Source organism: Furipterus horrens, unplaced genomic scaffold (assembly GCF_987537825.1).
Source record: "Furipterus horrens unplaced genomic scaffold, mFurHor1.1.pri manual_scaffold_1, whole genome shotgun sequence".
In the NCBI taxonomy this organism is placed as follows: Eukaryota; Metazoa; Chordata; class Mammalia; order Chiroptera; family Furipteridae; genus Furipterus; species Furipterus horrens.
Window position 1 is genome coordinate 175,908,483 of NW_028327171.1, and position 25,576 is coordinate 175,934,058.

General features: G+C 35.3%; 1 protein-coding gene across 3 annotated transcripts in view; it reads right to left on the reverse strand.

The window, feature by feature from the left end:
* Positions 1 to 25,121, reverse strand: part of PDE1A (phosphodiesterase 1A) — a 286,129-nt gene extending 261,008 nt beyond the window's left edge. For all 3 annotated transcript variants that reach the window (XM_090281369.1, XM_090281359.1, XM_090281351.1), the window contains exons 1-2: positions 24,991 to 25,121; positions 24,658 to 24,768 (exon numbers count right to left, since the gene is read on the reverse strand). In XM_090281369.1, the coding sequence (XP_090137495.1) occupies positions 24,658 to 24,758 (101 nt within the window). In that variant the 5' untranslated portion in view covers positions 24,759 to 24,768; positions 24,991 to 25,121. The remainder of the gene's footprint in view (positions 1 to 24,657; positions 24,769 to 24,990) is intronic.
* Positions 25,122 to 25,576: the final 455 nt, after the last annotated feature.

Here is a 25,576-nt window from a genome sequence, read left to right on the forward strand (position 1 = left end):
TTCTAGATATATGTTCTAAGGAAAAATGTAAAATACGGGAAAGATGTTTCCTAGTGTTATCTATATGACAACCCTAAATTATAAATAACACAATTGTCCTGCAGCAGAGAAACAGCAAGGTAAACTATTTTACCATTTAAAACATAATCTATAAAGAAAATACAATGCAATGAATAAAATAAAATAAAATGTAATAAAAACAAACTAAGCCAGACACCAAGTCGTATGGGCACCATGATTATGTGTTTGTAAATATAAATATTTATGTGTTTACATACATAACTATTTAACATATATTACAAATATATAAATATATATATTAATTATTTGTGTGATTGTTTGTGCCAGTGTCTCACTAGCTTTTAAGTGCTCTGCTTCCTAAGGTTTACAGTTATTCATCTTTCTACTAATGTAAAAAGCAGACATCAAGCTCTATGCATGATAGGAGTTCAGTGCATTTTATTGAGTGAGTGACTTTGTGAATGCATGAATGAATGAATGATAAATGGATAAAGATCTGTATATACTTTTTGACTATCAAATCTAAACCTTACATAAAATTTATAGTAGCCAGTTTGTATCAAACTTTCTGGAATTCTGAGTATAGCTGTCTAATCTATTAATGTAAGTGTTTTAAGGTTAAAATATAATCACATAAGTTAAAATCTTTGCCTATATAAGCTTAAAATAGACTACAGATCAACAGGAACATATTTACCTTGTGAATGAGATTTACTTAGGGGAGATCAATTTTCCTATTATATGCTGTTGTGAACCATAAACTTATTGTTATATTTCAAAATAATGCTAAGTGAATTTTATTATTGATCCAATAAAAAATGTTTTTATATAAAGTCTGATATTCAAAGAGAATCTGTGACAAGAGATATCCACATGCCAAAAAGTCATTAGTGCTGCCTTTGTTGCTCAGATACTTAATTGTGTGGGGAATAAAACAAACTATTTCCAGGCTCAGAATGAGTGTCAGGCAATGCAATGCCCACATGTTCTATTAAGGTGGGGGCAAATGGGTAGAGAGCCAGCACTATTTTCAATCACATTTTCTTTATTTTGTAGAATATGTACTCCGTGCTAACTTCATCCTAATCATCACAGCAGCTACAAGAGTACCAAAAAACAAAACACACCACTGGGAACAAAAACCAGGAACAAACAGAACAAAAACTTTAACCATTATCCAAAACATTCTTTGCCATATGTAACAAAAATTCCCCCTTAATTTACATATACTTTCAATCAGGAAGAGGGCTTTCTGGATTACCTTTTGCAATGTATTTTATGCCAGTATTTGAAGAAATTTCAGATAGTGATACTTAAGCCATTATGTAATCAGAGAATAATAATGCTTCTTAATTTGGTAATTTACTTAAATTTTTGTGAAATGTGAATTAAAAAAAAAAAAAAATAACAGTTGAAGTGGGCTCCAGAAGATCAACCAAAATAATTTACTGAGTTGTCAACAAGGTATGTATTAACATTTGAAGGAAATTGGTTTTTTCTGGCCTGTCTCCTTAAACTAAGGTAACCTTTAATCATCTGCTTATCAAAAATATTAGCACTGTCAATTTTGTTATTCACCTAAATATGTAGTAAGGGCTATACAAGGTCATTTGGATTCAACAATGAGGAAAAAAGACAAGACAGAATGTCAACTATTTATAGACAAAACTTTACATCATTTATTAATATTAATGATATTGATTGTACTTTCTCTACCCACTGCATGCCTCACCCCCCAATCATCTCTCCCTACTCCAGAGATTGCAAATGGAGAACACACAGTTTGGGCATACAGACATGTGTACATCTTTAAGGAACAAATTAGAGTCAGTAAGGAGTCTTACTCTTTTTCTCTATTCTCCTTTCATACCCACCCTCTGGATTTGTTTCTACTACCAGATGAAATCCATCTTCCACAGATTTTCTAGCCTTATTCAGTCACAAGACAAGCTTCATTTCAGAAGCCAAAATTTCCAACAGCCAGTGTAAAAATTTTAACTCCATATTCTTTCAAAGTGAAGCATTTTCCAGCCTCACCCCTCTCCCACCACTTAGCTCAGACCTGCTTTAGATTAGAGTTCTTTCCTCCCATCTCCAACTCTCTAAATGACTAGGCTCAAGAGGAAAGGAAATGAGGGGAATGCCATAGCTTTGTACAGCAGACACAATTGCTGTCGAATGTTGGTTCCTTCTAGATGATGACCCTTTCTCTGGTAGGATCCCCATACACAGATTTTGGGAGCTGTTCCCTTCGTAGTGCTACAACCATGGATCAAAAGGCAGGTTATGCTTGTCCTGTATCTGACCACTAAAGCGTTCCTCCTTCATCCTACGTCCCGTGGTCCACTCTGCACAAGCTTTTTCTGTTAAGACTGCTCTGCACCAGGCAATCATTTTAGGCTGGACCTTCTTTGAACTGACCCAGGATGGCTTCTTTACAAGGGTCCACATAGCCTGCAGGAGAACACACACCTCCTTGCCCTTTTTCTCCTTGCTAATAAAGACAGTTCCTGCCAAAGTCTCTCACTTTTAGACTTTTCCTTGGAAATAGTGAGAGTGTGAGCACACTGACAAGTCCTGAAATGCTCCTTTCAATATCCCATTCAATGTATGCCAGAAGAGCCTATCTCTAACACCAGACATCCCATGTCCACTCCTTTAGTTTTCCTGTATGGTTGTTATCTTTGGTTGGCATCTTTTGCATTGCCCTTGGGCTTTGAAACCGCAGCCAAAGCTAAAATGGAGAGAACTCAATTTATACATGGGGTTTGCTTGGTCTTGGCAGCATGGACACAATCAGTGATTTTTAAAGCTTTGATTGATTTGTTAACATTTGAAAATCAAAGGACCATACATAAAAATGTAAATTTTGACTTTTCTTTGAAAATCATAACTGGCCATTATGTCCTGATATTCCAACAAAGCAAAAGAAGCTGAGCTAAGAGGCTGCTGTCCGAAGAGGTACTCTCTGAGTTGTCACAGTCCCCACTGACCAACCTCCCTCGATTATGGCCCCTGATGGAATATGATTTTGAGATACTTGTCCTATCTCTCTCCCCATCCAAACCCTACCCTTCATCAAGGCTTATCTCAAATTGCCTCAAGAGGCAGCCCAGTATATAAGAAAGAATATAATATGTATTTAAGTCTCGCACCATACTCCAATGTCAAGCATAATTTGGTGGAATTACCTAACCTTCATGAGTGTTCATTACTGCTCCCTGAAACGAGGATGGCAATATCAACTTACAAGATCTGTGTGAATATTTAATGAGATAAAATACAGACTCCTTGACACACAACAGATAGAATTTTTTTCACCAATAAAGAAAATACATATATTCCATATTTTATTATGCACTACCAATTAATAGGGGTTAATTTTATCTACCCAGTTATAAGAAAGACTAAGCCTTTTATTTCTCTATGTCTCAAGTAGCCTATTATAATGTTAATATGTAATGTCCATCTATATATTCTGTGGAATGAGAATCAAAATACTATCTTGCACTTAGATTTTGCCAAATACTGCTGGGACAAAAGTGTTAAAAAAACAAAACAAAACATGCCACTCATACCATTATTGTATTTTAGATAATCATTCCATTTGGACAAAAAATTTTCATGTGATTTTTATACTTTTTTTATATTTTAATATTTTTATTTTATCTTTTCTATTATTTTATAATAGTAAGTGGAAGAAAGCAGTAGAAAGAAAAATGCTGTAAGTCACAAAAACTGGGATCCAGTTGTAACTCTGTTGTTAACCAGCTGTATTACTGTAGTAGCTGAATTAGATTGACTCATTCCTATTTGTAGGGTTTTGAAAGCTAAAATTCCCATTCCCAGGCCATTTTAGCCAAGGCTGTAGATGTGAATTAAGTGGTGGCAATTAAAAATAGTCTCAAAGGATTGGGAAGGCCACATGAGGAGGAGCCATATTCCTGCTACTCTTTTGGCTGACAAACAAAGCCATGAGACAATTGTATTGGCTGGATTCCACCTTACCATACCCAGCCACTGGCTCCATGGCTTTCTAGAGGCAGTGGGTAATTCACGTAGTAATGGCAACCCAGCAGCAGCAGCTTCCTGCCTCCAAATCACAAACATGGTGTTGAGCTTTGAACTTGCCAGTCCAGTCCTGGCCCCTGCCTCTCAGTTCCTACAGCTATTCCAATGATTTTGTAAACATCTAATTACTGTATTAAATCCCTTTCTGTCTCAGGTACCAGACTGGATTCCGTTTCTTGATTGAACTCTGTGTAATACAGTTGCTTTGGGAATATCACCTCTTTTTGTGTCCCTTCATGATAAATGGAGTTAGTACATGGTTTTTCCTCATAGGGTTTGCAAGAAAATTAAAGTGGAAAATAAAATTTGAATTAATTTTAAAATATTGAAAAACTTTAGTGCACTATTTTTTAACCATGGCTAATTGAACATGTGTTTATCATCTCCTAATACCCCATTAACCTGACAGTAAAGACATAAAAAGATTGTAAATTCCCCCAAAAAGACACAGTGGATGGGAAAGAAGATAACAAGACACAAGAGAATTAACTCATTTTTTTTGGAAATTTGTTAAAGTGGAAATTTTAGTAAAGAATACCAGCTAGAAGGGAACGTTCACACTGAAGAACCACAACAAAGATGCAGAAAGCAGGAATTGGAGACACCAGGAGGTGCAGAAACCAGAATTAGAGTGGGACTGAAAGTAGGGTTTTATTTGAAAACCTGTATATAGAGAGGGTAGAGCCTCATTTTATTCCTCAGTACCTAGCATCTACTGCTCCCACATCACTATGGGAAACTAAGCAAAAACTGCTTTATGCACCATATGACCCAACTTCTTTCTTCACTCAGTTCTGGAATGGGGAGCAACAAGAGTTTATATCCTAAACTGGAGATTAGATTATTTTCCAATATAGAAAATAAATAGCTCCAGAGAAAAGACTTATGGATACTGGTTTTATAACCACCTAATTAGATGGCTGAGTACCTCCCACCACATTATGAAGCCCACAAGTCAGCAAATACTATCCACTCACACTGAGCATCCATTATCTTTTCAGTTTCTCTCTTTCACTGCAGATAGCCACTCTGAGGAAAGTCTTCAACATGAAATACAAACTGAAATAAACACAGAAACAGCAACTTCATAGAAAAATAATATTTATAAATCAACAAAAGTCAAATTCAGAGCAATAAAAATTATTATATGCTCTACAAAAAATGGAGTGCTACAAATAAGAATCAATCAAAATAAGAATGAGGTCAGGTCTTGGAAAGTATTAGAGAGGTTTAAAAATAAATGTTTAAGTTTTTTATATTTTTATAAGCAAAAAAATGGACAAACATAAAGAGAATATAAGAGAATTTGAGTTTTAATCCAGGGGGAGCAACATAAAAATCCCAGAAAGAATGAAGACAATGAAAGAAAGAAAATTATCAAATTATAAGGAGAAATTTTTCCCAAACTGAAAGGTATTCATTTCCAGATTTAAAGAACCATCTTCCCAGTACAAAATTCTCACACCAAAGTTATTATCATGAAATTTCAGAAGAAAAGGGATCAAAAATAAATTCCTGGCTTACAGGGGTTGGGAAAAACATCATATAAAAAGATCAGGGGTAAATGGCATCAGACTTCTTGGTAGCAACACTAAAAGTTAAAATTCAATGAAGTAATACTTTCAAAATTCTGAGAAAAAAATATTTTAACTTATTTTTCAGAGCCAATCAAGGTATACCAAAAGAGAACAAATATATTTTCATATATAAATGTACTTTAAAAGAATGTATTTCTCAAGTGCCCTATTTCAGGAAACTATTAGAGACACTCATCCCCTAAATGAGAGTAAGGAAGAATGGGAAACAGCACAATTCATGAGGGTGTTGAAAGGATTTTCCAGAATAAAGGCAAAGGGCAGTCCCAGGGGATAGCTGTGCCTCAGGCTGTAGAGACCCAAAGGCTCCAAGAACAACGTCTCCAAGGAAAACACTGAGAGAGAAAAAGTACATGATGTGCTTGGAAATGTAGGAACTACATTAAAGGGAGTTTTACAATTCTTTTAGTGAATGAAAGAATTAATGATAGGTATGCAGTAATCAAAGCCAACAAACTAACAATTAAAATGTGATATTTATTAATTCCAGAAAAATCAAGGAGGTTGCACTCTACAGAAAATACATTTATATTTCATTTCTTGGCTCAGAAGTTTAGACAATTCAGTCATAATACTAAAAACACTAAATATTGATTCACTAGAATTATAATGGGGTGCAGAGCAGGGGTCCCTGAAAATAGCAGAGTATAAACCCCCACAAACCTGGATTGGGGGAAGAGAGAAGCAGATGATACTGCATTTAAAATGCTTTGTATAACAACGGCAAGTTAATAGCTGTGCTGCTGCCATGGGCAAAAGTGTATGTGACTATAAGGGCATACAGTGACTCATGATATAGCCCGGGGAGGTGGATGCCCACCCTGGATAGCTATGCATCACTGAGAACTCTTGCCCTGACTAATGATGGCAGCTGAAAGAAGGTAAAATATATGGAGGAAACTGCAAAGGAAGCACATCATAGGAGGGGCTCGATATGAGGTCATGTAGGAAGTTCTGGGATGAGCATTTAAAATAAGGGCAGGCTGAGAGAGAAAGAAGAGTAGCCTTTTGGTCTGAAAGGATGTAGGATGGGAGGCCCAGTTGGCCATGAGGTCTGGTGTGCAAGGAGATCTCTTTCAATTCGGAGCAAGCGCTGAGGTAAGAAAGATGAAACCTGCTGGGAAGCCTGCCTGGAGAAGACAGGGGCAGAGCTGATGGAGCTGTGTGGGGACCTGCCTAGCCAAGCATGGACTCGTGGGAGACGCTTGGAGCTGTGACCAGGAATGCTGAGCCACAGATTTCTGCTTTTCTGAAAGATGATACCTCTGACTGGTGTATTCTGAAATTGACCTTGTAAGGGGGACGGGATTCTGTGTTTTGGGGTGTTTTAAAGGCAGTGGGATTTAACAGTCTAAATCTGCCATTATTCTGAATCTGTATAACCTTTAAATAAACAACACCTTTCCCTTTTCGCCAAACTCTTGCATTGGGAGTCATGCTTCTTGGCAGCAGGCAATGGAACCCCACAGCTGTTCCAGAACAGCATCGGCTGGTTTCGTAACAGCATGGTAATAGAATTACAGTGTAAAGATGAGGGGAGGGTCAGTCAAGAGGGGAGTGATCTGAGTTTAGCTTACGAGCACTGATTTTTCCTCTACTGCTATATGAAGTCAGTAGATATGCTTAAAACAGATTATCAAGAAACAACTACATAAAAATTATTATTTTAAAATATGGATGATTTACAGAAAGAAAGAGTTCAAAGATAAAAGTGATTCATCAGGAAGCTAATCTGAATAGTGCCAAGAGGTAGGGAAGAAAACTCCTATTTTCATTGTCTTATGGTACTATTTTATTACTTTAATAAAAATGAGAATTAATTTTGAAAGTAAGATTAATGTACAGCATTAGTACCAAGAAATCCAAATATATATTTCTTTAAAGACCCAATATGTCTGGTAGTTTCATACATTCAAGTACAGCTTTGATGACAGAATAAACAGGAGTCATGCAATCTCAGACCATATTTAGGTAAATCCTAAAAGAGCAGAAAATCAGGAGAGAAGATCACTAGAAGCTAAGAAGGAAATTCAATTTACCAACCCGGAAATACACAGCATTATGTATGGTAACATCACACCAAGGATCCAAGAATTGCAAGTTATTATAATGGGGTAAGCAAGCTGGTACCAAACTCCAAGTAAGATCAGCCCTGCAATGCCAAATAGGAAATTTAGAAGAGTAATTTTTATATATTCAGATAACTCATCTATAATTAACCCCAAATTAGTTTATTGCATAAAAGCAGAAGATTCAATTTCCTGGAAAGAATAGATGCAAAATCTAACTACAAGTGACTATAAGTGATTGAAATCATAAATCTTTAATATTATGATGCACCAAATTCTATATATATAATGACACTGTGATAAAAATCAAAAGAAACAATGACTTCCACTTCTCTTCACACCTGATCAGCACAATATTATATGTAGTTACTGAATGGCAGTTGCAATTATACCAAGGTGCATAATTCAATATTATTCCATGTGAATGTGTGATTGTATATGTGTATGTGACTGTTTTATTATAAAATTTCAACCAAGGCAAGCTTCATTCCACTCTTGGTATTAAAATCACGAAATAAAGGGAAAATTAACTGCTTGCTTAGCATGCGCAGACTTACAGAATGGTTTGGTTGACTCTCATGAAGGAACTTAAAGTCTGAATAATGTAGGTCATCTAAAGCTACCATGAATGTAAATGGGAAAAACCCGTATGTAGTGAAACAATCCCCACATCTGTGTGGTTAAAACCATATTTTACAGCAGTCCTTCACTGCGTGCTTGTTCTGTTGCTACTGATGTATTCATTGAAATTTGTCATCAACACTGCAAACAGTAAACCCTCAGTCACTGAAGAAGGGTGAAGGGAAAGCCCTGTTGTGCTTTCTCATGACAGTGTAAAAAGGTTCAAGGGTAAAAGGGATTTGCATTTCTTTAACCACATAGTCTAATTAATTTCTGGAGACAGCAATTATTGTTGCATAGGCAATACTCAAAAACCTGTTGTCAAGGAAGAGTATCCTAAAATTAGATCTGCCAGCTTTGTTTTCATTGCGGGATCGGCCACACTCCTCACAGCCTCTTCTGATTTGAAGAGAAAGCCTCATAATGAAAAGTAAAGGAGCTCACAGAGGGCTTCTATGAAAAGGGAAAGAATAAAATCACCTACCCATATATTGATTTCACAAATTGTTTTTCTTGTATAAGCTTGCCTACACATGTGTTTATTTCATAATTTTGTCTTTGAGAACAAAAGGTCACTGATCCTAGTACCTTATTCCAGAAATTCATTATCCCTGTCTACCTCCCATGTGTTGACCTTAGCCACCTTTTCACTGTCCCTGATTTGCCTCCATGTTCTCATCACTCCCCTTACCTTAAACTTTAGAGAGGTGCTCCATGCCATTTACCCCTTCTTCATCCATCACACTTATATTTTTTCGAGCAGATTATTAACCCTATACACCCAGATCTGCATCTGCTCTAACCCTGCATGGAAGCAGCTGAACCAAAAGAAGAAAAAGTAGCGCTCAGGATGCAAATATATGATTGCGAGTGGATGCTCAGCACAGCCGCCCATTACAACGTGTTCCCTTAGTCACATTCCGCTCTGAGGTGACTGTCTCACACCTCAAGTCTCCACTCGCTCTCTCCCCTCCTCACTCTCAGCAAATAGCCTCTTATTTCATTTCACTGAGAAAATAAAAGTAACCAGAAGGGACCATCACCAAGTTTTCACCTGCCTACTTGCAAATGTTCCCAAATGTTCTGCCTCCCTCGTGTTACTATGGGTGAGCCACCCTTGCTCCTGGCTCCAATCTCTACATTTAAGCAGTCCTTACCTCTCTCTCTCTCTCTCTGTCTCTCTCCCATCACATTTGGGCCCAAGGGACCATATACCCGGTTGCACACACACAAAAAATAAAACAATGCATTCTGACTCATTCTTTTCAATGTTTGTACTCCCACATTTAATTCATCAGTGACTATGATCAGCTCTAATTTTAAATATGTCCTAAATCTGAATACTTATAAGCACCAATGTTGCCAAAGCGATCAAATCTTCACCTGGACCACTGCCATAGCCTCCTAGCACACCCTCCTAGTTCCAATTTTGTTCTTCCCCACTTCTACCCTCTTAAATATTAACTTCCACTACCAGAGAAGCCTTCTTTTTAAAAAATTTTTGTTTCAGGTGTACAGAGTGTTGGTTTGATACATACATAAACTGCTAAATGATTACCACCATAATATTAGCTTCCACCTCCTTCCTGTCACATAGTTAATTTTTTTTTTTTTTGTGGTGAGAACATTTAAGATCTACTCTCTTAGCGATATTCACATACATGAAATAGTATTATGTTATAATCACTATGCTGTACATGAGATCTCCAAATCTGTTAATCCCATAACTGGAAGTTTGTATCCTTTAACCAATATCTCCCATTTCCCCAACCCTGCAACCTGGGATAAGCATCATTCTGCTGTCTGTTCAGAGAAGTCTTCTTAACAGCTAAGTAAGATCCCACACTCTGCTGTTTCAATGCTGCAAAGGCTTGCCACCAGGCTGGGGATGAAATGCTCATTTCTTTTCATGGCCTGTTGGGTCTTGGGTGATCTGACTTCTGCCCTTCTCTCCACACTCAGTTCTTCCACTCTTCCCCCCTCCCACTGTGCTCCAGTCCTCCTGGTGTTGCCTTCCCTCAAACATAGCACATGGGCCCTGCCTCAGGGGTTGTGCCCTTGCTTCCCTCAGTCAGGGAGGCCATTACTTCTGGCCTTGGGGTAGCGCATTCCTCACTTCACCAAGATCCTCTCCTCAAGCCACTGTCACAGAAAGCCCTTCCCTGACCACTCTTCTAAAATAGCTACTTTTTGAATCTCCCAGGTACCTTGTTGCCTTACTCTGTTTGCTTTTATTAAAATCACATTGCGTATTTATTTATTTTTGCTTCTCGTCCATTCTTACCATCAAAATGTAACTATGAAGGCAGGGATCCTGACTATACTGTTTATCATTATATCCCTAGTGCTTAGAACAATACTGTAGCATTCTCCGTGCCCAGTGATGAATATTCATCAAATTAACAAATAAATGTCATTGTATTAATAAATCAACTAAATTCACTTAATTAGATAATATTAGTGCTACTTTCTGAAGTAACTTAATATTTTACAATGTCAGTATAGTCTTGATGAACTTAACCTTTATTTCTGAATGACTTTCATTCTTAACATAGTTCTAAGCAGTGACTACGATTACCGTAGTGTGACTCATACCATGTAAATTAGTGTTTTGTTTTACACCCATAAGACATACACTTAACAAAGTAATCTGAATTTATCAAGGAGAGTATTTTTTTAATTCCCTACTTCTGAACTTAAGTACTTCCTCTTTCTAGGGAATTTAAGATTACTTAGCAATGTGTTTCTAATTCCAAAGGGACTCAAAGTAATTCTACCTTATTTCTTGTTTTCCATACTTTAGCTATTAGTAGATCAGCCAACTTTTCTAATAACAGAAAGTGAACATTATGCTAATTTAGTATAGAATTCGAAATCAAAGAGATATGAGAATAAAGATAAATATGAAATAATTTTTAGCATTGTATTTAACCATGTTTTATTTAGAAAATTTGTGGTAAATGATCAAGAAAAAAGTTACTATGTCTGATGTAAAATTGAGGGGAAGTATATATATTAAAGTTATTTGGGTACAACTGCCAGGAATATTTTAATTCTTTAAACTAGATATTACTATTTTGATTATAAATTTCATTTTGGAACATTCTCAGTCATTAAGTACATGTGATCTCTCCTTAACCTAATTCCATTATGGATAGATTGGTTAGCTCTTAGACATCTTTTGATACACATTTTGCAAATATTTCTACCTAACTGAAATATGATTCACATGACAGGATGAAGTCAGAGAACAAAAATATTAAATGACAGTTTGAAAATGATGGCTTTAATTCAAGGCTCATCACACACCTTGGACTTGAATGTCAGGTAAAAATAAAACTCAAAAAGTTAAAATTGCTGAATCACATTGTGAAATTTCAGCTACCTTGCTTGTAACTTTATCTTTGAGGATCTGTGCAAAGAGAAGATTAGTCAGTCTTTAACTCAATAGTGGAAAATTAACTGTAGTCTGGAAGCTAATATAAAGTAGTATTTAGTCTGATCACCTCCAAGTTTGGTCAGCTTATCTCCTGTTTTATTCATCACAGTTTGGAGACTTCAGCAGACAATTGACTCTTGTAGGACACACAGCAATCTTCACTCACCAAGAATTTCCTGGGCCACAAGGCCACATGAGGTCAGAATATTTACTAATCACTGAAAGATATTCACAACATAATCCAATGAGTGGTACAGAATTTAGGAAATTAGAATCTTTGAGTAGGAAGTTCAATCATTCATTCAAAATTGAAATCTCCTCTGCCGCCTCCCATCATATGGTTATTTAGTCTGGATTTTTTTCTTCAATCTCATACTTAGTAGATGAAAAGGCAAAAACAAACACATTGTCTTACATATAGTTATGCCACAAAAGTACAATATTCCCTGACTTACTGTGGGTATTACATTCTAGACCCCCCGCAATAGGTGAAAATCCACGAAATAGGAACTTCACATTTATTAGTATTTATATATATATTAAGGCTTTATAAACCCATCCCACACACTTATAAGCTGTTCCCAGTCCCTTATTAACCTTTCCCACTCCCTTATTAACCTTTTCCACACTTTAATGAACACGACTTATGTTCTTAAACATATTCTACACTCTTAAACCTACGTAATTTTAACAACATACGTATACAGTACCGCAAAATCCCGCAATATGGGCAAAAATCCATGATAAATAATTAAATACAATATTTTTAAAAATCCCGCAGTACAGTGAGGCCATGATAAGTGAACTGCAATATAGAGGGACTACTGTAATTTACAATAATGGCTACCATTTGTTAATGCTTATTTTACGTGAGACACAGCACCTGGGCACTTTGACTGCATTATTTTTATCTTAACAACAATCCTCTGAGATTCTAAGTTCAATATGACAAAGTTTGTCTTTTGTTTTTGTTTCTCTCCCTCCCTGCCTCTCTCTGTCCAGTCTGTGAGATAGTCACATCCCCAATAATCTGTTAATCTGTGCAGGTCAAGTTTGGATACATCGTTCCCTTTCTTTCTCTAGAAGCAGCTTAAATATACTCTATAAAATTTACTTGATCTTCCAGCCTGCATTAATGTTGCTGCTGAACAGCTGTAGCTTTACTGGCTACACCACTAGAATATCAAGCTGTTGCTTGTTGCCTGATTACTGGTTTTTGTTATACTGAGTGAGATATTTTCAAGTTCTCACTTCATACAATGTACTATGCTAGCCACTGAGGACACAATAATAAACAAATGAATTCCACCTCTTCCCTCTTGTTAGTTACCTCAAAAGTTGGAAGAAGGGGTATCTAGAGAGCAGAACAATTAAATGGACAATAACAAGAGTACATGAATTGTAATTAGAGTATCTAGAAGAGTCACCTAATCTGGTCTCAGATGATCATGAGTGCTTTTCTCTAACGCTAATGATATTCTGATTAGGCTCCAAATTTTCCACCTGGTTTTTCAGAAATGCAGTTGTAACGTGGTTAGAATCTCCCCAAGATACTCCTCTCTAACAGCCTATGCTTCCTTTTTCACTCAATTTAATTTCAAAATCTTTTCTCCACAAATCCCTTTCCCTGCTTTGTGAGAGACTTTGCCAGACCTTTTCTCTTCATCAGTAAGAATTTTAGTTTATAAAAGTTAAATACTTATGGTTGACAGACTTTAAAGCTATTACTCTACAATTAAAACCAGAGGAGTCAACTAAGATTTTAATTCACAGAAAAATCAGTAGAGATTAGTAATAGGAAAACTAATGATATTTGTCGTATTTGAATAGACAACTATTTTATATAAACCACAAATTATGAAGACACAGCAAAACGATACATATAAAGTGTATTTCTTTTATATAACCAAGGCAATTGATTAAGGAAAAAAGAGAGAGGGAAGGGAAAAAAATTTTGATCAGATTGTGTTCTTATCCACCTAATATGATAAGAAACATGATGAAAGAAAATTGCTGAATAAGAATGACAAAATGGGAAATTTGTACAGAATTGAAAATTAAGTTAATAAAAAAATTATAACATTGTATCTTATTATGATGTTTGGTTATACAGTACTGCTTTAAAAATAAAGATAACCAAATAAGCAACCACTTAACAAATGTGACTCTCAGATGAACTCCTTAAACCTAACCAAAGAAGCTAAGTGATACACACCCAAAATCAGCTCTTGGCTGCTACATTATTCATATGTTACCTATCTAGTTTCCACAATTTATTCTCCCTACTACTTCGATTCCTTCTCTTTCCTTTTATTCCCTATGATTTACTTCTTTAACCAATCAAAAAATAGCAAACATTTCAGAGTTTATGTATGTAAAACTTGAGATCACTGTTTTCTTACCCTCTCCTACATCTGAAAAGATAATCTTATACTGAGGTAATTCAGATAATACAAGAAATATGTAGGTGGGGGAAACTAGATGTAAAATTACTTTTTCTTTTTCTTTTTCTTTGTGGTTTTAAAGAAGAAACCTAACAGAGTGGGAACTGGGCCTTCCCATGCCCTGCATGACCTGTTGTCAGGGCAACAGGATGTGTAGGCAGCTCTGGCCTTCCCAGGACCTGTTGCCAGGGTAACAGTCTATGAACCATCTTCTCTTATGCAACTATGTAGTTTCTTTGCCTTATTTTATGTTTCTCCTTTCTACTTGGTGGGAAATAGAGCAACACAACTTCAATACACAAGCCACTGAGGGACCATGTATTGAAAGAAATATTGTTGCAAGTGAAATAATGTGAAGGACCTTAAATTTTATTCCTTAGATGTATACTAAATTTTGATTGGGTCAATGAAGTGATAGGAGATACTGAAAGTAAAAGAAGCAGAGTGGTAGTAGGAAAAAACTGTGGAAACTAGAGAAGAATTATATGAAAAATATAAAGAGCATGATTTTAGGGGTATATCAGTTGGCTTCTTTGTGTGTGTGTGCACGCACAACAAACCATCTCACATCTCACAATTTAGTAGCCAAAAACAGTGAGTTTTGAGTTTGAAAATGTTCAATAATCCAGGATGAGCTCACTGACATATCTGGTGGTTAATGGTCTGGATGGTCTAGTGGAGCCTCAGCTGCAATGGTCTCTATCTGCTCCATATGCTCATCCTCCAGTAGGCTTGACCAGGCTTCTTTCTATGCTAGTATGAGAATTCCGAAGAGCAACAAGAGAGAGTAAGCTTTAATGCATAATCCCTTTCCAAGTCTTTGCCTGCATCACATTGCTAATATCCTATTGGCCAAAGCAAGTTGCTTGGCCAAGCTCAGAGGCAGGGTGGGAGGGATAATTCGATAGCAGATGCAGGAAGTCATGAACAAATTGAGACATGCCGCAAAAGTAAACAACAGCATGGAAAATTTTCGGGACAACAGCCTGCTTTTTGGGAAACTTGAAATATTGAAGCAGAGAAAGATTTTGAGGGGGATGAAATATCAAGAGGGTTACACATATAAAAACACATTTTCATATTGGAACCAGTGGGAGGTATTGGAGAGCATTCTAAAAGTTAGAAAGAAGCTCCTTAATCCATCTATTATTAACCATCACCAAACCCAGACTAAAAAAGGATGAGGAAAAAATACTGTGTGCCTTTAAGTAGTTTGTGTTGTCTGTGGGAAATAAAGAGCAATAAAATCTATTTAGATTATTTTTCTAAAATAAATAAAAGGAGGAAAGACTCTGCTCATTTTACTTCAGAAAAGAACTTCGTGTTTGCTTAAAGTTCTTTATAATAAGAAGAGAAGGGGCAGCATAGCTTAGTTTCTAGTCATTAGAACTTCTGTCTTTATTCTTATTAGTAAATAAAAATCTTCAGGTACAGACAGACACCCAGATGTCTTTACTGTGCAGCATTTTCTGTTGTTTGGGATACCAAGGGCCAAAAAAAAGAAGAAGAAGAATTTTGTAAGGGTCCAAGCTCTGAAGCAGCAGGAGAGTTCAAGAAAAATCAGATTCATTTGTGAATACTAGTTAAATCGTTGCCTAAATAAATTAGTTAAAAGTGTAATGGTAGTGCTTATCTAAAGAAGGAAAGAAATAAGACTGGAGAGCTTCTGACATCTAAAGTGTGTGCCAAGTGATAACTCCCTTGATATTCAGCTATGAGGATGCAGAACTAAGCAAACAGATGGCAGGATTTGGAATAATCAAAACAAGAGAACATTTTTTAACTCCTGAAAGGTCAGGTTTTATAGTGAGTCTTGAGTGTTAAATGGAATGATCTAAGTGAGTGTTAAATGGAGTAAGTATGGGCCTAGAAATCTGGCCCTCTCCTCACTATTCGGGAAATAATGGCCAAGTCATTGAGAGTCTCTGAGGCTCAGTTTTCTCATCAGAAAAAATACAGAGGGATAATTGTGCTGAACCATAGAAATCAAAAGAAAAATCTTTTAGATATTACAAAACACAAAAAATTACTATAAAATTTGATTATTACTATTATTAAATTATGAGGTATTTTAAAATAGTATAAGTTAATCAAAATACGATTGATGCCCAAATTGTTTGCATTTTTTCTTATCTTGCTCCAAATGTAATTTATTGTGAACCAAGTCTTAGAAATCCAGTTTTAAGTGGATCAGAGTCAGCATACTGTTGCCTTTCTAAAAAGTCCCTTTTGATTTTCTTCTAAGTTATCAAGGGCCTACTTCCCATGCAAAACTCCAGAATCTTTTGATCCTTCGCACTTATTCAGGGTTTAAGATTGACCTCTATTTTATTGCTGTGACATTATACTTAGAAGTTTTACTACTTTTTTAATTTATTATTTTTACAGAGAGGGGAAGGGAGCGAGAAAGAGAGGGAGAGAAACATCATGTGTGGTCGCCTCTTGCACGCTCCCAAATGGGGACCACGCATGGAACCCAGGTATATGCCCTGACTGGAAATCAAACTGGCTACCCTGTGGTTCACAGGGCAGTGCTTAATCCACTGAGCCACACCAGCCAGGACTGGCTTTACTACTTTTTATGACTCATAAAATTATTTGAATAGCTATAAGTATAAAAATTTTGCCTACCAGAAATTATCTGTATTGAGCATTTTATGAATCTAATTTAATAAAAATTTATGTTTTTAAATATTTTATAAAATAGAAAATAAAATACAATCTCTTTAAACAATATCAGGAAAGTATAGCTTAAAGAAGAAACCAAAAGGAATATAATGTTTCATTTATATGCCTCTCTTCACCTATTATTATTTTCATGTATTTCCTTAACAATATATATTCATGTCTAATACTTGCTCAGACCAGATATTTTGAATATGATAATTCTCATGAGCTTTTAATGCCATCATCTGTTTAATTATGTTAATGAATAGTTCCTTTCAAACATTTTGTATGGAACTCAGACTTCATCAAATATTTACATTTGATTAGATGACAAATTTTAGAATAAAGGACACAATCTAATAGCATAATGGTAATTTAGTATTTTCTAAAATGAATCAGAAAAAGGAAGACTATGGGACCATAGTAATTACTTGGAAGTAAATATCATTGTCAACCAGATACAGACTGTGATAAGGAAAAACCTCAAGAGTGATTATCAAGCCAGAGTGATTCAGAAAATAAGATTAGCCCTGGGTCGTAGATGATTATAGAGACCTAAATTTTTTTCCATGGTAACCACAGATGCTGAATTCACTAAGGCAATTCTTCCATCAGTGACCCGCTCAAGGCCAGTCCACTTCTCTTCCTCAGCACTCTCTCATTATATAACTCCCTCCTGCCCATGGGAATGTAAATCCTCTGTTCTGATGAAGAGAAATCTGGGGACTTGGTGAGACCACTTCCACTGAGCTAAGAGAAACTTTTCTCATCTTGGCACCTTTTTCCCCACTAATTCTGACTAAGTCATTACTTGAAAAAAAGTAGACTTTTGCTTTTGTATATAATAATATTAATAATAATGATAACAGCTAGAATGTCTTGAATTATGGACACTGTTATAAGCAGTTTGCAAGCATTAATTTATTTCCTCTTCTCAACACCTATGATTATGAAGAAGGAATCAGACTTGGGGGTGTAAGCTATCCATTTCAAGGGATAGGGAAGGGATTTTTCTCCTCGTAGAAAGGATAGTTTCTCTTTTTTAGAGGTCATAAAGCAAGTTTAGGAGGGGAGATTTTGTCCCCTGCTGGGTAGGTTGAATTCAGAGGTTTTCTGGATTATTTAGCTATATACCAAAACCTTATCCTCCAATACAAGTGTAGTCTTCAATAAAGTTGATATTTTGATCTCTGTCAGCTGGATTCTTAAATCTATCCTTCACCTAATTGTGAACTTAAATTAGCAGTGTTTCTCATTAGTCTCCTCTCACCCCAAGACCCTAAGAAATAGGTATCAATTTTTGTCTGTCTCAGCTGAAAAGTCAACTTCTCAGATAAATCATTCCTCACTATCTAAAATACCTCCCCCCAAGTAACTTTATCACATTACCTGGTACATTTGATTCAGATAATTTTTTACATTAACTCATTATTTATAATTTACTTTCTTGTTATTATTCGATTCCTCTACTACAGTGTAAGTTCCTACTCCTAAAATAGTGCCAAACATAGTATCCAACTAGTGAGTATTCGTTGACTGAGTGAATAAATGATGAATGAAAAAATTGGATTTTACAAATAAGGAAAGGGACATTTAGAAAAGTTAACAGATTGTCCATGACCACTCAGCTAAGCTACCTGACTCTAAAGTTCAATTTCTTAATCTCTAAGGTGTTTTACCTCAACAATGTCTATTCTATAAACCATAACATAATTTATGTAAGGACTAAAATTTATATCAAGATTATATTTATATGCCAGAATAAATTTTGTGACGTGGTTTTCTTCAAATTTGTTTTATGACTAAAGGACAGATTTTTAAAACTAATTTGTCCAATTAATCCATCAATACTCAACAATGTGAGAACAGAAATTGAGATTTATCAACAATTCCAAGAAGAGAGCACAACATTATTCTTTGACATTTAAAATGAATTTACTATATGTGCATACTTAATATCAGAGCTTGGTAAGAAAATTGGTAGTCTGGGCATGAAAGCCAGGGTTAGATGGGAGGCAGTAAGTTATTTAATGGATAAGGATAAAGAGTGTCTACTCTAACTTGCCACACACTGACCTAGTCTGGCCCCACCTCTAGACACTGTATGTGTCCGTGTGTATGTGTGTGAGAAAGAGAGAGAGGGAGACTTCGGTTCTGCAGGTCAATAATATGATGCACTTTTCATTGAGCTAAAATCATGTGTTGACAGGGCTGCATTCTTCTTGGAGGCTCTAAAGAGAGAAACTGTTCTCTTGCCTTTTTAAGCTTCTAAGATTACCCACAATCCTTGCCTCATAACTTATTTTCTCCATATTCAATGTTGGCAAAGACAACTTGAGTACTTTTCACATCACAGCACTCTGTCTTCTGCTTTCTTCTTCTACTTTTATTAACCCTTGTTATTACACTAGAACCACTTGAATAATCCAAACTAATCTCCATATTTTAAGATCATCTGATTAGCAACCTTAATTCCATCTTCTACCTGAATTTCCCTTTGACATGTGAGAAAACATCTTCACAGGTTCTGGGGACTAGGACATGGACATGTTTGGAGGACAAATAGTCTACCTACCACAAGGCCTATTAACTAAGTTTTAAGAGGCATCATTCTAGATCCTTTTCTAGTGATCTTTCTAGCTAAGCATCCTGAAAATGTCTTTTTTGTTTTGAAAGCAGATCTGTGTCTAAGTCCAGTTTCCACCATACACTAGCTATTTAATCAACTTAGAATACCTACCTCTTGAAATTGTTGGGAAAGTAAATAAGAATACGAATATGTTATATCTGGAAGGTTCTGAGGGTTAGTAGATTATAAGCAAACTACTTTCTTCCATCTTTTTTGTCCCTATTCTGGCTGTGAATCTATCTTCATTCTCCAACCTGGCCTTAGGCCCTATTTTGGCAGCCTCACTGATCTTTTAATTAGTTAGAGCCACTGTAGGATTCAGCAGTTTATTCATTCACTGAGTGATTAAAAAGTTTATTGCATTTTCTCCTATGTGCCAGGTTCTGTGCAAGGTGATGGGGATCCAAAAGCAAATTCCGTGGACAGGGCGCTTATGCTCAGTAGCTTGTGATCCAGTAGGAAGGAAGACTTTTTTTTATGCAAAGGAAAGTTCAGGTTACTTTTTGAGTCAAATATAGGAAATTAACTTAGTATGTAGGGTAAAGAAGGATTTCCTTTGCAAGTAAAATTTAAGAAGAGATCTTTAAGTATTTGGTTACACAGTGTCTATTGGCATTTTTAGTAATATAATTTTTCCTGATAAGAGAATGTCCCGAGCTCTGGAGGACATCACTCATGTCCCAGCCCTGCTGCCCACTGAATACAGAAACACCCCCAGGCACTGCAACAACCAGAACTATCCCCACACATCTCTAAAAGCATCATGGGACAAGAGCAATCCTGGATAAGAGGACAAAGGAGTTGTTCCTTCAGGATAAGACAGAAAAATCAGCAAAGGCAGATGAGTGATAAGCATCTTTCTTTGGGGCAACAGTGGTCTGGTTGGGAGGGGTCCACAGAGGGAGAGACATGAGGGGAGGCTCCAAAAGTTGAGGGAGTTTGGGAAGACCCTGTGAAGGATGCTGAACTTGGAAGACAGGACCTTAGAAAGCTTTAAAGGATTTGAAGCAGGAGAGTAAAAGGATTAGATCTGCTTCTAATCAGTAACACTGCTTCATCCTAGAGTACAATTCCAATTTGGGAATACATTGCTAATAACTTGTCATTTCACAGTGGGGGGTGCATTTTCATTCTAAATACTTATTTCTGCTACATCTTCTTGGTGATGGGGGTTTGGGGTTACTTTATCTGAAACCGTACTATACACTGCCCTCTTCAATAACAACAGCTTGTTGAAATTAGTTATAGTATTATTATACAGTTCCTTCTTTCTCCCTCACTTTCTGCTTCTTAACATTTAATTCTTCCATTATTAGAGATCATGTCTACCACCAATCAAAGAGGAAGAAAGAAGCTTCATTTCCAGTCTTTCCACTGTTACATTCACAATTCCAGATCTTACTATCTGGACATTTGTCTGGATTGGGAGAGATAGTAGGTATGTGTCCATGCATATAAAATTATCATATAATAAGTTAGTTTTTAATTATAAAATTCTTGTAAGTTCTAGTCATACAGCTATAAAAACTGAAGGAACTGAAAGTAAGTTCTAATGTGAGTCTCACATTTTTTCAATAGTTTACACTTTTAAGCAATTCAAACTTCCTTCTGTTGTACAACTAAGATAACATTCTTATTTATTTTTTGTTTTAATGCCATGTGGCTTTCCCTAGAATTTCTACTGGAACTCAGTTTCCTGGGAATGTTATCACCCGTTAGACTAAATTCTTAGAACAGTGACAATGACTGGAAATAGCAGCACCATGTTTTAAATGTTTGATTTTTTAACAATCCACAGTTTCAGAACTATTTTACTTTAAGGAAAAAAATAACAGTACCATGACACCTACACAAAAAGGATTCTCTCTAAAATTAATTTTTAAAACACTGCACATAAATGAATATATAAACGTTTCAATTCAATTTCCCTCATAGGAATCAACATCTTAACAATCTTTTCAAAGACTAGTGTTAGAAAACTTTTTATAATATGTAGGAAGAAGTATAGGTCCCAGAATCACTGGAATCTTCTGAACCAGAAATTCTACAAGGTGTTGAGATGGCCAAAGAAACAGGAAGTGCTATCTAGGTCGTAAACTATTGATAAGTTGTGAACAAGTATATGATTCTTTTTAAATATAGCTTATGAAGAATATGATGCCATAGTCATTTGCTAACATTTTCACATCATAGATCATGAGCCTTAGTGTAGAATCTAAATGGTCATGGGGTGGACAGTTAGTAGTAGAGGATAGATTAAAGAAAGCCAAAGAAAAGCCATAACTATAAAAAGAAAATTAATAGAATAAGGCATACAAATTTATATACAGAAATAAGAAGAGGAAACTGTACCATTCTTCCTACAGAGGAATAAGAGATTTCTTGGCACATCACTGAATATGGTGTCCTAATTAAATAGTATATGAAAGTGATTTAAAAGAACTTAGTGAAAGAAAACAACAACATAGTAGAGAAAATTTGATATTTTAATTTAGTTTACCAATGTTTTTTGCAAGTGTTTCAAAATTTAAAGATTATTTCTATGGACTCAAAACATTGTTCTAAAATGTTATGTTGTATGATAATACCTATAAAATATGTTTTTGCAAATATCTACCTATAATGGTTTGTGTTATCCATAGATAAGGTATACTTGAATAAATGTTATTTTACTTTAACCTTTGTCTCAATATTTAACCTCAAAATGCACATATTGTATACCCACTTAAAAATATATCCTGTTGAAATAAACAATGTATTTGTGAAGTTAGATACAGTAAAAAATTTTTTAAAAAATCACTTTCCAAACAAATATTAAAAAGCCTTCATTGAGTCTATTCTCCCAAACTAACAAATTTATTGCAAAGGTGTTTCATAGTTTTCATGAATAGTAAGATTTTAAATGCCAGTATCTAAAAGTTAAATTCTAGCACTAACAATTTTGATGAGCTAAAATTCTGTTTTGAGTCAATATTACATTTTAAATAGGCAAGGCAAGACAGTTTCAGCAATGGAATAGCAAGTCCCTCATGTCACTGCTTCAAATGCAGACTACACAAAAGACCATAATTATACAATTTGGTTGTCATTAGTCATGCAGATTTTAGCTACTTATTTTGACAATTCTAATCCTAGAATACTAGAAATGTCTGAAGTCAAAGTACAAGTTAAGTAATAGAACCAAAATGCAAATTTCTTTTTTCTTTTATGCAAAAACAGTCATTCTAATCAGTCAGTAATAATATTTAAAAACCTAGTTATCAGTAATTTTTTCCTTAAATGGTCATTTGGTGGCTCTATGTGGACACAACTCAAAATTTACTTAGTATGTACATATATTATTATATCCTACATCAATGTTGAATATCAAGTCATGAAGTTCTACTGTTGAGTGACTATATCACCCTCTCCTGAAAAAAAAAAGACATTCATCTTTGACATGAATTGATCTAACTCTGCCCTAAAATGTTAGGTAAACACAAAATCACTTTTCAAATTCTTAAAGACATATACATAAATTCACTACCATAAATCTTCATATTTTCAAGTTAATACAAAAAAATAGAACAAATGCAAACCAAACAAACACATCCTGTTCTGCTAAAAGGAAGAAAATCTAAAATAGGTTGTAATATGGGATATAACTTGTCTGGTACAGATTTCCGTCCACTCATGAGGTTAGACACAAATCATCTGATGATTACCAATGTTCAGTTTTCATCTATGTCAATTAATATGTAATTTGTTATTTGCTTTCGTAGGATTATTTATTTACCTAGAGAACAACCAAAACACTGTAATTTCTAAATCTTTAATAGATCCTAGAAACACATTTCTGTAATTCATTCAAATGATGTAAAGATGACTTTCTTTTTAAAAATTAGTCTTTGTTCAATGTTGTTTGCATTATTAGTTGCTCTTATACTAGAGCACTGTAATGCCATACACTACTTCAAGTGTAAGAAAATATGCAGACTATTTAAATATATAAACATTTTAAATACATTCAAATGGTGGCAAGTAGAAGGCATTTCACCACGAAACAAAGTTTTTCTTTTAAAAAAATCATATCAAAATAGCAACGCTGAATTTACTGAGATGTTGCATTTTATAAAATAGTATGTAAACATAGTATTAGAAATATGAATCCCAGAAAATCTCTCTTTTACCTGGTATAGGATTCCTTCAGCTATTATCATAGAAAAGAAATATATTTTCTTTTGAAATATGCAAGTATGCTAAGAAAATGCTTGTAAATATTCATATACACATCTTTATATTTTAAAACTGATTTTCAAATTATAACAAAATTAAAATAAAGCATGTAAACACAGTGTGCTGGAACACTAAACAGGAGTTAATAGCATACAGAAAAAAATGTAAATGTTGTTTAAATAGCAAGGTGAATAAAATTTCAATTGAGGTTTGACTTAGCTATTTACATTTTATGCTTCGCATACACACATCTCTTGACTCATCTTACTAAGGTCTATTTTATTTCATGAGCTATTCCATACTCTCAGAAGAAGTGAATTGTTTAATATAAAGCCAAAACTCTCCAGTAAGTTTGGTATGCTTACAGTATTTTTACCACATATGCATTTTTTCTTAAAAAACTATTATTCATTAAAACATAAAGAATAAGCACAATGGAGTATAATTGTTTATTATCATATTAATCTTCTTATGGTTTTTTCAAAGTCTAATCACAGAGAAATAAGTACCAGTGATAATATCTCTATTTACCCAATGAAAATTTTATATCTGCAAGTGCCCAGGCAAGAAGCTTTCCTGTTACTTTTCTGCATATCTAAACAACACATACAGAAGTATAAAAGAAGCCATGTAGTACAACAATAAAGTGGGTTCTTTTTCTCACGAGTTGCCGTACTTTACATAAAACATACAGGTGCAAAAAAAGAATTTTTTTATTTCAAGCAGGTTGTTAGCTGAGACTGGCATAATATATTTTTTTAAGAGAAACCTTTCTAAAGGAAACACTGGTCCACATAGTAAGATAGTACCATGATCATTCACATTAATAGTCAAATTGGGGGGTGGGGGGAATAAAAACACAGACTTAAGCAAAGAGCTTACTCACATTCCTTTCAGGCGTTGCCACATTTTTTCAGTGTGTTCTCCTATAAGATATTTAAAAGTGGTGTTTTCCAATTCTCCAATTTCTGTAGCAGTAGAGCCCATGATGACACTCCTAGGGCAACACAGTTACAGTCAGTTTCAGCAGCTAGAATAAGCATTCCTCAGTCCACTACAAATCTCAGTTATACAGTAGCAGCTCTTATCTATCAAAGCATTGCAGATTTACAAAGCTAAGGGCAGCCTCTGCCAGAATGCTATTGACTTTGACAAGCACATCCACTGTTCACCACATCACCCTCCCCAAGCAGAGAGCAGTATAAACAGATCCTCTGACCTCACAGAAACAGTCCGCACATGTGAGCCTGCTACTGTACTACTGACCGACTGAGCTCTCCAGCTCTCCCCCAAAGCAGCTCATTTGTTACTGCTGCATGCACTGAAGCACATCAGAATTCCTGCAGTTTACGAGATCTATTATGCACAAGAGGAACGTGAATGACTTTAGCGCACCAGAAGAAGCTGAATTCCTCTCTACCAATGAAAGAAGTGCAGTATGTCATAAAACAGGTGGCAGGAATCAGTATCGGCAGCACCACCCTGAAGAAAAAAGTGCCTGTTTTAAATGCCAAGCTTTTTGCCTCTTAGCCTCTTATTTATTCTGGAACCAACAGTTAAAAATATATCACGCTCTAACCAAAAAAAAAAAAAAATGCAACAAATATTAATGACAACAATGAGGAAATAACATAGAAAGTCATACAGAAGAAAGACCACAGAGCTCCACAGGTTGTTACTGATGCTGTAATCGTGCTTATTCGCCTTCTCCTAGCAACTCCAGACCGTAGGTAACTGCCAATTTAACTAGTGGAAAATGCGGCAGTTGCACACAGCCTGCTCTGTGAATCCTTTGGGGATTAAAA